At 37.5% G+C, this 18,921-nt stretch overlaps 1 protein-coding gene across 1 annotated transcript; it reads left to right on the top strand.

Moving 5' to 3' along the window:
* The first annotated feature begins 11,936 nt into the window (after window positions 1-11,936).
* On the top strand, window positions 11,937-12,869 carry LOC118981345 (olfactory receptor 8B12-like). The gene has a single exon (XM_037038053.1). It carries the CDS (start codon window positions 11,937-11,939, stop codon window positions 12,867-12,869), a length of 933 nt encoding a protein of 310 aa, XP_036893948.1.
* Window positions 12,870-18,921: the final 6,052 nt, after the last annotated feature.

Raw genomic sequence — 18,921 nt, 5'->3', positions numbered from 1 at the left:
CAGTAGATTATTCATATTTCTAATCTTTTTATTACTTTGAAAGAAGACCTATTCACAGTTCATTTTCTTTTTTTAAACTTTATTTATAATTGAATTTTTGGGGTGACCCTGGCTAATAAAGTTGTGTAGGTTTCATGGGTACATTACTATAACACATCATCTGTATGTGGTATTGTGTATTCACCACCCCAAGTCAAGTCTCCTTCCATTGCCACTTATCTCCCTCTTTCTCCCCCACTTCTTCACTCTGGTGATAACCCTACTGTTGTCTGCCTATGAGGTTTTTTTTGTTTTTTTCTTATCACTTCACATTTTCCCCTGATCCCCTCTGTGTGAGTCTGTTCTTTGTGTCCATGATTGGGCTTCTATTTTGTTTGTTAGTTTATTCCATTCATTAGAATCCACAGGTGAGTGAAATCACATGGTATTTGTCTTTCTCTGAGTGGCTGATCGCATTTACCCTAATAGTCTAAAGGTCCATCCATGCTCTCTCAAAAGTTAAGAGTTCCTTCTTCTTTATGGCTGAGTGGTCTTTTATTGTGTTAATGTACCACAAGTTTATAATCCACTCATCCACTGATGGACACTTGGGCTGCCTCCATATTTTGGCAATTGTAAATACTGCTACAATGAGCACTGGGGAGCAGAAAGTCTTTGAATTAGTGTTTTGGGTTTCTTTGGATATATTGCCAGATGTGGAATTGCTGGGTTATGAGTCAGTTTCACCTTGGACTTTTCTGAGACAACTCCATACTGCTTTGCACAGTGGCCAGACAGAGGGTCACTGTAGGAAAGATTCACACTTTTATTCACTCATTATGCCATACTTCCAGAATTACTACATTTCAAAAAGAATACAGGAATCAAATCATGCCCAGTAACTGTGAAAAATTTCCTTTAAAACCTGGTGTTAAACGAATAATGCATTTTTTCCTAAAATTCACTTGCTTAAATAATGCTATGTATTTTATCAGAACAATGACATCATATATGGTGGGCTTTTTAATGCTGTGTTCCTAGTATGGGTGTCTTAGCTGTTTTGGTTTGATTTTCTACAGTGGTAAGATCACTTAACATGAGATTTATCATCTTAAGAATTTGTAAGTGTACAATACAGTATTGTTAACTAGAGGCTCTGCATCACATAGCAGATCTCTAGAAGTTATTCATCTTGCATAACTGAAGCTTCATATGCATTGAAAATTAGGAGAGGGCAGAGCGCCTTCAAATTTGGGTCAGACAAAGTGAATTCTTCCACCTGGTGACCTGATGCCTAGATTTCAGGACAGTAATCAAGTCACATAAACATCAAGGTGTGGTTGCCTCTCAAGTGCCACCCACTGGGGACCTGGCTCACAACCCAGGCATGTGCCCTGACTGGGAATCAAACCAGCAACACTTTGGTGCATAGTCTGGTGCTCAATCCACTAAGCCATAGCAGCCAGTAAAATGACAAGAAACTCACAACTATCAACAACTGAACATTTTGAAAAACTGAAAACCGAAACTAAGCAAACAACTACAGTGGGAAGGAAATCAGACAAATGGACATCACATGGAGGATTTTCAATTGAAGTGAAGGATAAGCAGAATGAGGAAGGAAGGGTAAAGGGAATGAGAAGCATAATTACTGGGCATAAAATAGACAGGGAGAGGTTAAGAATGGTATAGGAAATAGAGAAGTCAAAGAACTTGTATGTAGAACCAATAGAGATGTACAAAGCAGGGGAGGCTGGAGGGTTTCGGGGTACATGGCAGAGAGGAGATAAAGGGGGAACATTGGGAAAACTTCAATAGCGTAGTCAATGAGATATATTCTTTTAAAAAAGAAAGACAAAGTCACATAAATAGGAGCTGAACTCAGGTTCAGGGATGCCCTGAAAATCAGATGTGAAGCCTCATGGCACTGATTGGTCAGGTTTTGAAATATAAGTGCATCTGAATAAGGGTGCTACACTACAACACTGGGGTAGAAAGGGAGACATGGGCAAAAATTGCATAAATAACATACAAAAATAGCCACGAGACCATGAATGCAAAGAAGAAAGAAGCACTGGTTACTCCTCTTAATTTTGGACAGAAATGGGGAAGGAAAAAGCAAAGGGAACTCCTAAGGGTAAAAGCAGAATTGCATATGTTTAAATGTACAAGAGTCTGTAGGGATAGTTTAAAGATCTAAGAACGATAAGAAATATTTGAGGGAGCAAGTTCCAAAGAAGTTGAAAAGAAGTTGACAGAATTCAACATCTTTTCATGCTTTCAGAATACTTATTTTGAATCTGGGAATGATTGATACTTCTCTAAGATGATGAAAAATAGGTATGACTCAGACCAGAAGTCAGCCACTTAATTAGGAAACTCTAGAGACATTCCTAATTAGAACTAGTAACACCAAGATGACTACAGTCTTTAGTATTATTTAACAATGTATTAGATGAAGTATTAGAAAATGCAGTTATAGATGCAAATGGAATAAGAGGCATGAAATGTAGAGGAAAGGAGGAAAATTATTTTAATTTATAAACTACTTTATTATATATTTGGAAAACATGCAAGAATACATGGAAAATATTGTACATATAATATTTAGTTTCCCAAGTATAAAACTAGCATGTAATTGATATGCACAAATAAATAATAATATGAAAATACAATGAAAGAGAAAACTTTTGTTACAGTTGCAAAGTAAAATAAAATTCCCATGCATGAATGTAATAACAATGTGTTCAAATGAATGAAAACAATTATAAAACACTTTTTAAAGATTCTGAAGTCGACCTGAAAAAAAATGAGGAGTTGTGCCACAGTTCAAGAATGGAAGTCGCGCCATGACTGGTGTACCTCAGTGAATTGGGTGCGGACCTTCGAACCACATGATCGCAGTTTGATCCCCAGTCAGGGTACATGCCTGGGTTGCAGGTCAGTTTCCGGTTCCCGGCAGGTTATGCACGAGAGGCAACCATACATTGATATTTCTCTCCCTCTCTCCTTCCCTTCCCCTCTAAAGATAAATAAAGAAAATCTTTAAAAAAAAGATTGGAAGTTGCAAGATCCAAAGATGTTAATTCTTCTTACGTTTACTTATAAGTTTAAGATGCAATCAATAAATACGCCTTTAAGTTATCTTCTAGAATGCGACAGATTAATTATAAAGGTTGGGGTTAAACATGAATAGCCAGGAAAACCATAAAAAAAGAAAAACATGTGGGAAGTTACCTTCAAGATATGAAATCTTATAAAGTTTGTGTAATCCAAGCAGTGTGGTATTGGGTTATGAATAGATCAATGGACCAGTAGAACACAATGGGAAACAAGAAATACCCCAGGTGCCTAGGAAACTTTGTATAGAATGAAGGCAACTGCTCAAACCCATGAGAAAAAATGGACTTTTTATAAATGGCAATAGAACCACACGATGGTCTTCTGGAAAAATATATAGTTGGATCCATTCTTCACACCATAACCTGGTAAAATTTCTAAAATGACCAGACATTCAAATTAAAAATAAATAAATAAAACCATACAGTCACATTATGGTAAAATGAGTGACTTTCTCTATAACCTACAAGGAGAGAAAAGATTTCTAATTATCATTAAAACACCAGAAACAATAGAAGATTAATACCTTTAATTTAAAAATTTTATCATAAGAACAGTCAAAAGCCAAATCACAAATTACAGGAAAACATGCAACTTATACTTCAAACAGAAAGCTGTTATTCCCAATATATAGTCCTCCTAAAAACTGAGAAGGCCAAAATCCAGCAGAAACATGAGGAAAAAGTATGAAGAGACAGTCCACAAAAGAAGTAATAATACCAACAGTCATTAAATACATGAAACCACCTCCCGTGCTTCTTAAAATTGAAGAAATGCAAATTATAACAATAATGAAACACTGCTTCTCACCCATCAGGATGGAAATTTTAAAAATTCTGAAACTATACCATGTTGAGGAGACTTTAACAAAGTACACACTCCCAATATTGCTGAGGTAGAAAATAAATGTCAATTCCTCCTCCCTCAACACAAGATCCATAGTCAATACAATCCCAAAGGAAATCGCAGCAGGTTCTTTTGTAGAAATTTATAAGCTGCGTCTAGAATTCATATGGAAATTCACAGGTCTTAAAGGAGCCAATAAATTTTGAAGGAAGTGAATGAAATTCAGGACTTGTACTACCTGATTTCAAAAATTATTATAGAGCTACATTATCAAAGCTGAATGGTTCTGGCATCAAGATAGACAAATAGATGAAAACAAACACACACAAATAGAATCCACTGATTTCTAACACAGGTAAAAGAACAATCACTGGGCATTTATGAGCAAACATACACATACCCCAAAACCCCACTTTGATCCAATACAAAACTTCACTCATAAAATTTCCACATTGTTCTTCTGGCCTCAGCGAGAACAATAAAGAATTTCTTAATCAGGACACAGCACTGACTATGAAAGGCAAAGTTGATAAATCAAACTTCATTTAAGTTAAAAATATTGGCTATCAGAAGATATCATTTAGGCTAAGTAAGGCATAGTCTGGGGAAGATAGGGAGAGGAAGATGACCGTGTATGTATGAATGTATTATCCATAGGTACATATCTATACATGCACAAACACAACCATATACACTTATATAGACTGAAATGTGCATTTAAAAATTCCTCCAATACAATAGGAAAACAACTAATTACCCTATTTTTTAAATGAGGAAATGACTTGAATAATTACTTCAAAGGAGATACCCAAACAGCCAGTAAATATGTAAAAAGGTGCCCAACATCATTACTTATCAAGGGAAAATGTTGAACAAAGAAGCATTCCACTGTCCATAGCAGAATAGAAATACATTTTTGTACATGGTATAAAATAGGAATAAAATAGAAATACCAAGGGTTTTCAAGCATGGAAAACAATAGAACCCTCAAACATTGTTGATAGCAGTGCAAATTGAATCAAACTTTAGAAAACAGTAATGTTTATAAAAGCTGCTCATAAGCCTACTCTATTATCTAGCTTATCCACATGTAAGTATAATCGAAAAGAAATGTTTGCTTATTCAATCAAAATACACATGCAAAATGTTTCTAAGGGGTTTATCAATAATAGGCAAAAGCTTGAAACTATCTAACTTTATTAACAGGCTAAATAATTGTATATTCACATGATGGAATACTACACAGCCCTATAACATAATCTACCCATACATACTGCAATATACATACACATGACAGGCTTTATGATAAAGAAGAGAATCCAGAAACAATCAAGTACCAGTTTATATGAAGTTCAAGTACAGACAACACTCTACAATGATAAAAGTCAGAAGAGTGGATAGCTGTGGGGGATGGGGTGTAGGACAGGTTGTATTTACTGGAAAGATGCCAGAGGGAACTTTCAAAAGTAGGTGGAAATGTTGTACATCTTGATCTAGGTTGTGGTTACATATTCATGTGCCAAAGTTCAATGAGCTATACACTTAAGATTTGTGCACTTTGCTATATAAAAGTCAGGGCACAAAATTTTCAAAAGGAGTTTTCTGTATTCTTTCATGACCTACATTAAACAGCATATTCAATATACCAACCCCCACTCCTAAATTCAAGGTTCCCTAAGTTCAGGCACCCAGAGGGTCCAGCACAAATAATACCCTTTTTATTACATACAAATTTTAATTTTAAAATAGTAAGTATGTAATTCTGTAACATAACAATATCACACTCCACCACACCCTATGACAAAATGTTCACATTGCTGTTGATCTCAGGTGAGACAGTCACATCCCCTACCAACCACTCTCAGTGGCACTACTTCTGCTGGACCCTGTATTTCATCTCATCTCAATTCTCCCTTTGTAAGATTATTCTTTTGGGGGGGCAGCATTGAACAGGATCAAAAGGCAGAACTCAACAGTTATTCAAATTTCCTCTACATCCTAATGGAATGGAATTTCTTAAGGAACATCCCTGTAAGTCAAAATATTTTGCCCAGGACTTCATTTGTCATTGCTTCTCAAGAAGTTTTACCAATAACATTGAGTTTAGGCAAAAATAGTTTTTGGAATTTAAAAATAAAGCTCTATTTCCCATTTCATAATATGGTGGCTTTATGAACTTCTCCTGAGATCACCATTTCTTATCCATGTTCCTCTATTATCAGAATATCGAGGCTATCTGCAATGCCTGAAAATTCCATAGCAATTGCCTCTCCTCATAAGCAGCAGCTTGGTGCTGCCTGGCAGGTGAACATGCACCCAGGGCCAGCTAGTGCTCTGTTACATCCTCTAGACCAGTGTCATCCAAAGGAAATGTAATGCAAGCCACCTATAAATTCTAAACTTTCTAGAAGATACCTTAAAAATAAACAGATACATTCATTTTAATGACATATTTTATTTAACACAATATATTCAAAATGTTATCACTTCAATATGTAATCAAGTAAAAAAGTACCCATGAGATTGTTTTTCATATTCTTCAGAGATTGGGTGTGCGTATGACACTTACTTTGCCCACTTACAATATGTCTCAATTTGGATATCTCAGTATGCCTCAATATCTCAGTTGCTCAATACCTTACATGACTAGTGACTACCAGGTCAGATAGCACAGCTCCTAGTGACCTTGGACCACAACCAAGATAAACCTTAATATGAGACTCCAAATTCCGTTTCAGCCTTGAAATAATATCATGTGTCTACTCTGCATCTCTCTACCCTTCAAATTCCATTTCTATCCTCTGTAATTCCTAATTCCCTAACCCATGTGCCCGGTGTTGCACTCAGCAAGTCAGTGGTCACCACACTTACCTTTTGGAAAACATAACACATTATCCATTTACACACTACAAAACTCATCAGACACTGATCTTGTCATTTTGCCAGGACTTACTCAACTAAATTTTTCACCTCCTATACTCATGTAAAATGTGATGTGTTAAAATTATGTTGTGCAACTAGCATGAAACTACTGTCAATCCATTTTTAATTTAGATGTACTAGGTCAACTAACATGAGAAATGGCATCTTCCAAGATAAAGATGGGGGAAAAACATGGCACAATGGAAAACAAACTGAATTGAGATTCAAGCTGGAATTTCAGTCCTGGCTCTGCTGCCAGGTAGTTTTTTATATTTTTGGACTAGATGAAATGATTCTGAAGCCCCATTCAATATTGCATATTGTATGATTGCAAAGACTATTTTCATAAAATAAAGAAGGAAGAGTTGCGGTGATGGTGAAAGAGAATAAATCCATTTGGGAAAGAGTTAAAATTTTCTATAAATGTAGAATACAAAAGCATGAAGATTGAATTCCTTAATGACGATGATGATAAAATAATAACAACACTCCAATTTAAAAATTCTCATCTCTTTTCTCAATTTCCAACTCCTTTGGAGACAAAGTTATTCTGGCCAAGGTTTTCTTCATGGCTAATTTGACATCCTTGTTCCTCAGGCTGTAGATTAGTGGGTTCAACATGGGCACCACAGTGGTATAGAACAGAGTGCAGACTTTGTCCTGGTCAAGGGGTATAATAGAAGGTGGTTTAAGGTACACAAAAGCTCCTGAGCCAAAGAAAAGAGAAAGTGCAATTATGTGAGAACTACAGGTGCTAAAGGCTTTGGATCTGCCCTCAGTAGAACTAATGTGGGAAATGCTAGAAAGAATGAAGCCATAAGAAAGAAAAACGGTCACAATTGGCACCCCAATGTCAATGGCTACAAGAATAAAGACCACCAAAGTATTCATGTAAGAGCTANAGAGAGCCCAGAAATAAACCCAACTCTCTACAGTCAATTAATATTCGACAAAGGGGGCAATAACATAAAATGGAGTAAAGACAGCCTTTTCAACAAATGGTGTTGGGAGAACTGGTCAGCTACATGCAAAAAAAATGAAACTTGAGCACCAACTTACACCATACACCAAAATAAATTCATGGTGGATAAAAGACTTAAATATAAGCCGTGAAACCATTAAAGCCCTAGAGGAGAGCATTGGCAAGAAAATCTCAGATATTCCATGCAGCAATTTTTTTACTGATACATCCCATAGAGCAAGGGATATAAAGGAAAGAATAAACAAATGGGATCTCATCAAAATTAAAACTTCTGCATGGCTAAGGAAAACAGTATCAAGATAAAAAGAGAAGCAACAGCTTGGGAAAACATATTTGCCAATGATACCTCAGATAAGGGTTTAATCTCCAAAATATACAAAGAACTCACTCGATTCCACTCAAAGAAGACAAGCAACCCGATTAAAAAATGGGCAGAGGACTTGAACAGACATTTCTCCAAGGAGGACATACAGAGGATCCAGAGACACATGAAAAGATGCTCGATATTGCTAGCTATCAGAGAGATGCAAATTAAATCCACAATGAGATACCACTTAACACCAGTCAGAATGGCTATCGTAAACAAAGAAACAAACAACAAGTGCTGGAGAGGTTGTGGGGAAAAGGGGACTCTAGTTCACTGTTGGTGGGATTGCAGACTGGTACAACCACTATGGAAAATAGTATGGAATTTTCTAAGAAAACTAAAAATGAACGTGCCTTTTGACCCAGCAATTCCACTCTTGGGAATACATCCTAAGAACCCTGAAACACCAGTCCAAAAGAACCTATGCAACCCGATGTTCATAGCAGCACAATTCATGATAGCCAAGAGTTGGAAGCAACCTAGATGCCCATCAGTCAATGACTGGATCCAAAAACTATGGTACATTTACACAATGCAATTCTCTGGTGCAGAAAGGAAGAAGGAACTAATACCCTTTGCAGCATCATGAATGGAACTGGAAAGTATTATGCTGAGTGAAATAAGCCAGGCGGTGAAAGACAAATATCATATGATCTCACCATTAACAGGAATCTAAACAAACCAAACAAGCAAGCAAAATATGACCAATGACATTCAAATACGGAACAGGCTGACAGGGTCCAGAGGGGAGAGGGGAGAGAATCATAGGGGAAAAGGGAATGGACTCACATGAACAAGTATAAAGGACACATGGACAATAACTAAGGGTGGGGGGCAGAAAGGGGAGGGAGGCGGGAAGCATGGGGCGGGGGGCAGGCAGGGTTTGGAATATAACACAGAAACCTATACTTGAACAAGAATTAAATTAAAAAATTATATTAAAAAAATAAAAATAAACAATATAAGTGATGAAGATTTAAAAAATTAGTAAAAAAAAAAAAGAAAGAAAACCCTACAGTTTCCACCCAAAAACTACCTGATTAATCAGTGAATTTTGAAAAGTAGTTGGATACCGGGTCAGTATTCAGAAATTCATGGCATTTTTGTACACCAACAATGAAATATCAGAAAAAGAAACTGGGGAACAATCCCATTACTGAAGCGAGAAAAAATAAAGTACCCAGGTATAAATTTAACCAAGCAGGTAAAACACCTGAAACAAAATAACTTAATCAATCAAGAATATTGATTTCTGTTTCTCTCTGCTTGTATAGGAGCAAGTCAACCATCAAAACAGCCTTACAGAAGTCTTGGTTTGCTTCAAATGAAACTTTGACGCTTTGAAATTGAAGCTCCCAAAATACCATCTCTGAGGAGGCAAGGACCTCAGAAGAAATTTTCCTGATATTGCATCATGCTTACAAGAGCCCTCTGAGATTCTGAAAGGAAACTGAACATTTTAATGAGTCCCCAAGGTCTTTGACCTTGGAGAACATACTTGTGGTGCTTAATTTAGCTTCTTGGTAATGGATTGCTTTTTTCTATTTCTTCAACATGTGCAGCAGGATCGACCAGAGGGATTGGAATGCAATAGTGTCACTGAGGCAGTGGACAATCCTCCATACAAAGAGGAAGATGAGGCACCATCTCTGCTGAGCTTTAGTGTGGGGAGGGCAAGTCTTCACTGCTGTATGTGTACACACTCAGACACACACAGGCCCATGTGCAGTGGTTTCAGTCGGACTTGCCTGAAAGATGATGGGTTCTGCATTTCTCTTCCCATGTCTTAATGTATCCCAAAAAACTTCTGGCCTTAACTCTGACCAAAAACATACATAACTCATCAGCTAACCAACTCTCGAACATCCCCAGAGATTTATTTTTTTAATAGAAATTTTGCCATCCTAACTATGTAAATGCCCCTGACAAAGGGTGTTCGACACAAATTGCTACATAAAATTTATTAATCTTTATATCGGTCTCAGCCAAAAACTACACTGTGTGACTCATGGTTATCTAAAACCTCATCAAGGTCACTTACCCTTACCCTGTTATTTGGTCACAATTTCCTTCACCAAAGCAATTATTTGGGCTGGAGTACTGTATAAAAGTGTGGGGCAAAACCCTGATTCTTGGGGAAGGTGCTGCATTAAGCCATGACACCCAGCCTTTCATTATAGTAACTGGTGTTATTATTAAGCAGAGGCTTTCCAGGTCCCTCTCAAGTCATTACTCAACTGTCAGATTCTGCTTTTTAAACTGGAATCTCTAACTCTTGCCCTTTCAGCCACACTCCCCTGTGTGCTGCCCCGCTCCGGAGCTTTCCTTTTCTTCAGTACACTTTCATGTTTCCTTCGTGCATTATGAGTGGAGACAAATAGGCCTACCCTAGGAGGTCATTCTGAGGAATAAACACGGTACAATTATGTATGCATTTTTCTGGATCTTTCAGATGATGGTGCTAGGTCAGATACAGTGGTCAGTATACAGTAAGCACTCAGTACAAGAAATCTTTTCCCAGGTGCTTTGTTCTTAATGGTACTTATAAAGATGTAACCTGAATGAAAGCAAAGGCCATTAAAAGCCACAACAGGCAATATCAGGGGTGTAAACAAACATTTCTTCTTCCGTAGGGAACAAGGATCCTTAGGGAGGCCCTGTAAGTAGATCACTGTGGTCCCTAATTCAGAATAACACTCTTCAGTCTCTGGTAATCAAAGGATGTTATAAAAGTTTTCTTCCATCCCTGGAAGCTGGACTGGAGGCTGGGGAAAAAGTGGGTCAGAGACCCTGTTCTTCTCCTCAACAGGGGAACCAAGACAAACTAAAGGCTTTGAATTTTAAAGCAAAGAGGCAGAAGCAGAGCAGTCTGAGTTCTGAGTTGTCCCCTTCTTGTCACCAGGACCATCTGAGTCTCCATGAGAGAGATGGGTGGGAGCCAGCAGAGTCCAGCACTGTGACTGCAGGCACAAGGAGAGTGAGAGCCTGCCTGACCTGGTCTGTGCTCTAGCAGAGTGATTAGGGTACAAAGACTGAACCCCGGAACCAGAGAGCCTGATTTCCCCTTATGCTGTCACTTAGAAGGACTGGTACTTATGCCCGGTATCCTCACCTGTTCAATGGGTTTAATCAAAATGCCCCAGACCACTTAGAACAGTGGCACTAGCATAGTTAGGGGTCAGCAAATGTTCTTTTTCTTTTGCGTTTAGTTAATAACTTTGCCTTATTACTCCAGTATTATTTTCACATAGCATTTCCAGAGCCATTCCTGCTACAGACTCAGGGCAACAAAGCCTCATCTTCTTGTTCTGACCAGCACTGACCAAAGGTGTAAGGTCTAGGGCAACTGGATTCTGCTTCCCAACAGCACTGCAGAGAAGGACTCGAGTCAGACAAAACTCGGTCCAGGGCTGTAGAGGGCAGGCAGTACCAGAAGTGGGTCACTGGGAGGATGCAGTGTCATCCCAGCACAGCTTTGTGGACAATCTCCTAGGTTGGATGAGCCCTCACTCTGGAGGCAAATGTCTCCCACCAACAGTTACTAGGATGGTTGAAGACACGAGGGGACTACAAAAATAGAGATGCATGAACGAGGAGATGCCATCTCAACTTTAAGTTCCACACCTCCCTGTTCAAACATCACTCTCAGGGGTTGGTTGTTTTTCTCTCTGTGTGTGAGCAACTCTCTTCTTTTTCCCTCCCAGACTGTCCCAGAGGAGCATGGCTGCAGATAACACCTCCTCTGTGACAGAGTTTATCCTTGCAGGCTTAACGGACCAGCCAGGACTCCAGCTCCCTCTCTTCTTCCTGTTTCTGGGCTTCTATGTGGTCACCATGGTAGGGAACCTGGGCTTGATAATACTGATTGGGCTGAACTCTCACCTGCACACGCCCATGTACATTTTCCTCTTCAACTTGTCCTTCATTGACTTCAGTTACTCCTCTGCCATCATCCCCAAAATGCTGATGAGTTTTGTCTCAAAGAACATCATCTCCTACACAGGGTGTATGACTCAGTTCTTTTTCTTCTGTTTCTTTGTCATTTCTGAATCCTTCATCCTGTCAGCAATGGCATATGACCGCTATGTGGCCATCTGTAAACCACTGTTGTACACGCTCACCATGTCTCCTCAGGTGTGTTCATTTCTTTTGCTGGGTGTCTATGGTATGGGGGCTTTGGGGGCTTTAACTCAAACAGGTAACATGCTGTTTCTGACCTTTTGTGGAGAAAACCTTCTCAATCATTATATGTGTGACATACTTCCCCTCCTTGAACTCTCCTGCAATAGCTCCTACATGAATACTCTGGTGGTCTTTACTGTTGTGGCCTTTTGCATTGGAGCATCTATTGTGACAATTTTTCTCTCTTATGGCTTCATTCTTTCCAGCATTTTACACATTAGTTCTACTCAGGGCAGATCCAAAGCCTTTAGTACCTGCAGTTATCACATAATTGCAGTTTCTCTTTTCTTTGGTTCAGGAATTTTTGCATACCTTAAACCACCTTCTATTATACCCCTTGACCAGGGCAAAATCTGCACTCTGTTCTATACCACTGTGGTGCCCATGTTGAATCCACTAATCTACAGCCTGAGGAACAAGGATGTAAAATTAGCCATGAAGAAAACCTTGGAAAGGATAACATTCTCCTGAAAGGTATTGGAAATTGAGAAAAAAGATGAGAATATTTAGAGTGTTGTTATGATTTTATCATCATCATCATTAAGAAATTCAATCTTCATGCTTTTGCTTTCTATATTTAAAAAAATATCTCTTTCCCAAATGGATTTATTCTCTTTCACCATCACCGCAACTCCTCCTTCTTTATTTTATGAAGATAGTTTATGCAATCATACAGAATGCAATATTCAATGAAGCTTCAGAATCACTTCATCTAGTCCAAAAATATAAAAAAACTACCTGGTGGCAGAGCCAGGACTGAAATCCCAGCTTGAATTCAATTTGTTTTCCATTATGCCATGTATTTTTTCCTCATCTTTTTCTTGGAAGATGTCATTTCACATGTTAGTTGACCTAGTATATCTAAATTAAAAATGGGTTGACATTAATTTCATGCTACTTGCACAACATAATTTTAATACACCACATTTTGCAAGAGAATAGGAGGTGAAAACTTTTGTTGAGTAGGTCTTGGCAAAATTACAAAATCAGTGTCTGATGAGCTTTGTAGTGTGTTAAGTGGGTAGTGTGTTAGGTTTCCTAGAAGGCAAGTATGGGGACCACTGACTTGGTGAATGGAACACTGGGGATGTGGGTAGTGAATGAGGATTTACAGGGGAGACAAATGGAATTTGAGGGGTAGAAAGATGCTGAGTGGAGACATAATACTATTTCAACCTTGAGACAGAATTTGGAGTCTCATTTCAAGGGTTATCTTGGTTGTGGTCCAAGGTCCTGGGAGCTGTGCTATCTTACCTGGTAGTCACTAGTCATGTAAGATGTTGAGCAACTAAGATGTGGACATCCAAATTGAGACATACTGTAGTGGGCAAAGTAAGTGTGATACACACACCCAATCTCTGAAGAATATGAAAAACAATCTCATGGGTACTTTTTTACTTGATTACATGTTGAAATGATAACATTTTGAATATATTGTGTTAAATAAAATATGTCATTAAAATGAATGTATCTGTTTATTTTTAAGGTATCTACTAGAAAGTTTAGAACTTATAGGTGGTTCCCATTGTATTTCCATTGGATGACACTGGTCTAGAGGATGTAACAGAGCACTAACTGGCCCTGGGTGCATGTTCACCTGCCAGGCAGCACCAAGCTGTGGCTTAGGAAGAGAAGGCAATTACTATGGAATTTTCAGGCATTGCAGATAGCCTCGATATTCTAATAATAGAGGCACATGGATAAGATATGGTGATCTCAGAATAAGTTTATAAAGCCATCATATTGTGAAATGGAAATAGAGTTTTATTTTTTAAATCCAAAGAACTATTTTTGTCTAAACTCAATGTTTTTGGTAAAACTTCTTGAGAAGCACTGACAAATGAAGTCCTGGGCAAAATATTTTGACTTAATGGGCTGTTCCTTAGGAAATTTCATTCCATTAGGATGTAAGGGAAATTTGAATAATCGTTGAGTTCTGCCTTTTGATCCTGTTCAATGCTGCCCCCCAAAAAAGAATAGCTTATGAAGGGACGGTTGAGACGAGATGAAATACAGGGTCCAGCAGAACTAGTGCCACTGAGTGTGGTTGGTAGGGGACGTGACTGTCTCACCTGAGATCAACAGCAATGTGAACATTTTGTCATAGGGTGTGGTGGAGTGTGATATTGTTATGTTACAGAATTACATACTTACTTATTGTAATTAAAATTTTCATGTAATAAAAGGGGTATCCTTTGTCCTGGAACCTCTGGGTGCCTGAACTTAGGGAACCTCGAATTTAGGAGTTGGGGTTGGTGTATTGAATATGCTGTTCAATGTAGGTCATGAAAGAATAGAGAAAACTCCTTTTGAAAATTTTGTACCCTGACTTTTATATACCAAAGTGCACAAATCTTAAGTGTATAGCTCATTGAACTTTTGTGCATGAATATGTAGCCACAACCTAGATCAAGATGTGCAACATTTCCATCTACTTTCGAAAGTTTCCTCTGACATTTTTCCGGTAAATACAACCTGCCCTCCACCCCATGACCCACAGCTATCCAGTCTTCTGACTTTTATCATTGTAGACTGTTGTCTGTACTTCAACTTCATATAAACAGGTACTCAATTGTTTGTAGCTTCTTTTCTTCATCATAAAGCCTGTCATGTACATATATAATGGAGGGTATTTGGGTAGATAGTGCTGTGTACTAGTCCATCATGTGAATATACAATTATTTAGCCTGTTAGTAAATTTAGATAGTTTCAAGCTTTTGCCTATTATTGATAAACCCCTTAGAAACATTTTGCATGTGTATTTTGATTGAATAAGCAAACATTTCTTTTCGATTATACTTACATGTGGATAAGCTAGATAATAGAGTAGGCTTATGAGCAGCTTTTATAAACATCAATATTTTCTAAAGTTTGATTCAATTTGCACTGCTATCAACAATGTTTGAGCATTCTATTGTTTTCTATACTTGTTAAACTTGGGAATTCTATTTTATCCCTATTTTATACCATATGCAAAATTGTATTTCTATTCTGGTATGGACAATGGAATGCTGTTTTGTTCAACTTTTTTCCCTGATAAGTAATGATGTTGGGCACCTTTTTACATATTTACTGGCTGTTTGGATATCTCCTTTGCAGTAATTATTCAAGTCATTTCCTCATTTAAAAAATAGAGTAATTAGTTATTTTGCTATTGTATTAGAGTGCACATGTAATTTTAAAGTGCACATGTAAGTCCGTATAAGTGTACATGATTGTGCTTGTGCATGTATACATAGTATATATGTACCTATGGATAATACATTCATACATACACAGTCATCTTCCTCTCCCCATCTTCCCCAGACTATGCTTTACTTATGCTAAATGATATCCTCTGATAGCCAATATTTTTAATTTCAATGAAGTTTGATTTATCAACTTTGCCTTTCGTAGTCAGTGCTGTGTCCTAATTAAGAAATTCTTTACTGTTCTTACTGAGGCCAGAAGAACAATGTGGAAATTTTATGAGTTAAGTTTGCATTGGATCAAAGTGGGGTTTTGGTGTATGTGTATGTTTGCTCATAAATGTCCAGTGATCTTTTACCTGTGTTAAAAATCAGTGGATTCTATTTGTGTGTGTTTGTTTTCATCTATTTGTCTATCTTGATGCCAGTACCATACAGCTTTGATTACTATAGCTTTATATTAATTTTTTAAATCAGGTAGTACAAGTCCTGAATCTTATTCACTTCCTTCAAAATTTCTTGGCTCCTTTAGGACCTGTGAATTTCAATATGAATTCTAGACTCAGCTTGTAAATTCCTACAAAAGAACCTGCTAAAATTTTGTTTGGAATTGTATTGACTATGGATTTTGTGTTGGGGGAGGAGGAATTGACATTTATTTTCTACCTCAGCAATATTGGGAGTGTGTATTTTCTTAGTCTCCTCAAGAAGGTACACTTTGAGAATTTTTAATATTTCCATCCTGAGGGGTGAGAAGCAGTATTTCAGTATTGTTATAATTTGCATTTCTTTCATTTTAAGACACACGGGAGGTGGTTTCATGTAATTAATGACTGTTGGTATTGTTACTTCTTTATGGACTGTCTCTTCATACTTTTTCCTGATGTATCTGCTGGATTTTGGCCTTCTTAGTTTTTAGGAGGACTATATATTGAGTATAACAGCTTTCTGTTTGAGGTATAAGTTGCATGTTTTCCTCCAATTTGTGATTTGGCTTTTGACTGTTCTTATGATAAAATTTTATTTTTATCTTTTCATTTATTTATTTTTTAAATTTATTTAACTCTTGTTCAAGTACAGTTTTCTTTCCTGTATTCCCAGCCCTGCCCCCCTGTGCTCCCCACCTCCCTCCTATCTCTGCCCCGCACCTTAGTTATTGTCCATGTGTCCTTTATACTTGTTCGTGTGAGTTCATCCCCTTTTCCCCTGTGATTCTCTCCCCTCTCCCCTCTGGACCCCGTCAGCATGCTCTGCATTTCAGTGTCTTTGGTTACATTTTGCTTGCTTGTTTGTTTTGTTGTTTAGATTCCTGTTAAAGGTGAGATCATATGGTATTTGTCTTTCACCACCTGGCTTATTTTGCTCAGCATAATGCTTTCCAGCTCTATCCATGATGTTGCTAAGGGTAGGAGCTCCTTCTTCCTTTCTGCAGCATAGAATTCCATTGTGTAAATATACCATACTTTTTTGATCCAATCATTGACCAATGGGCATCTAGGTTGCTTCCAACTCTTGGCTATTGTAAATTGTGCTGCTATGAACATCGGGGTGCAAAGGTTCTTATGGATTGGTGTTTCAGGGTTCTTAGGATATACTCCAAGAACTCGAGGAATACAAACAACATAACACGATGCCTACAAAAACTTGAGTAACAATAACAAAGCCCAGAGCAAGTAGAAGGAAGGAAATAATGAAGATCAGAGCAGATTTAAATGACATAGACATGAAAAGCACAATTCTAAGGATCAACGAATTCAGGAGTTAGTGTTTTGAAAAGATAAACAAAATAGACAAACCTTTAAGTAGGCTCATCAAGAAAAGAAGAGAGAGGACCCAAATAAACACAATCAGAAATGAAAGAGGAGAGATTACAACTCATACCACAAAAATAGAGGGGATTGTAAGGAATTACTATGCAGAGCTGTATGCCGAGAAATTTGAAAACCTAGATGAAATGGAAAAATTTCTAGAAAAATATAGTCTTCCAAAAATCACTGAAAAACAAGCAGAAAACCCGAACAGGCCAATAACAGCAGATGAAATTTAAGAAGTAATCAAAAAGCTCCCATCACACAAAAGCCCTGGATCAGATGGTTTCACAGGAGAATTTTACAAATCTTTTATGGAAGAGCTAACACCTATTCTTCACAGACTATTCCAAAACATCCAAAAAGAGGGAAAACTCCCCAACTCTTTTTATGAAGCCAGCATCATCCTAATTGCAAAACCAGATAGAGACACAACAAAGAAAGTAAACTTCAGGCCAATATCGCTGATGAACATAGACGCTAAAATCCTCAACAAAATATTGACAAATCGCATCTAACTATACATCAAAAAGATCATACAGCACGACCAAGTGGGATTCATCCCAGGGATGCAAGGATGGTCCAATATTCGTAAATCAATAAATGTAATACACCACATAAACAAAAGCAATCACAAAAACCGTATGATCATATCAATAGACGCAGAAAAAGCTTTTGATAAGGTACAACACCCATTTATGATAAAGGTACTCAGGAAAGTGGGAATAGAGGGTGCATTCCTCAATATAATAAAGGCCATATATGAAAGACCTACAGCCAACATTATACTCAATGGACAAAAACTAAAAGCTTTTCCACAAATATCAGGAACAAGACAAGGTTGTCCACTTTCACTACTTCTATTCAATATAGTATTGGAAGTTCTAGCCACAGCAATCAGACAAGAAAAGGAAATAAAAGGCATCCAAATCGGAAAGGAGGAAACAAAACTGGCATTGTTTGCAGATGACATGATAGTGTACATGGAAGAGCCTATAGCCTCTCCAAAAAACTGCTCAAATTAATGAATGAATTTGGCAAAACAGCGGGTTACAAAGTCAATATCCAGAAATCAAAGGCTTTTTTATGTACTAGCAATGAAACAGCAAAGGCAGAAATCAAGAAAAAATCCCATTTGATATACCAAAAAGAAAAATAAAATATCTGGGAATAAACCTAACCAAGGAGGTTAAAGACCTGTATGCAGAAAACTACACAACTCTGAAGACAGAAATCAAGGAAGACACAAACAAATGGAAACATATACTGTGTTCATGGATTGGAAGAATTAACATCATCAAAATGTCCATACTACCCAAAGCAATTTACAGATTTAATGCAATGCCTATTAAAGTGCGAATGGCATATTTCACAGACACAGAACAAACACTTCAAAAATTTATATGGAACCACAAAAAAACATGAATAGCAGCTTATGATAAAATTTTTAAATTAAATGTATTAATCTTCTATTATTTCTGGTATTTTAATGATAATTAGAAATATTTTCTCTCCTCTTAGGTTATA

This window comes from Sturnira hondurensis, unplaced genomic scaffold (assembly GCF_014824575.4).
Source record: "Sturnira hondurensis isolate 20B ecotype Veracruz unplaced genomic scaffold, ASM1482457v3 Scaffold0001928, whole genome shotgun sequence".
Lineage (NCBI taxonomy): Eukaryota > Metazoa > Chordata > Mammalia > Chiroptera > Phyllostomidae > Sturnira > Sturnira hondurensis.
Note: the sequence above shows the minus strand (reverse complement) of the source record. Positions and strands in the feature narration are given on the sequence as shown.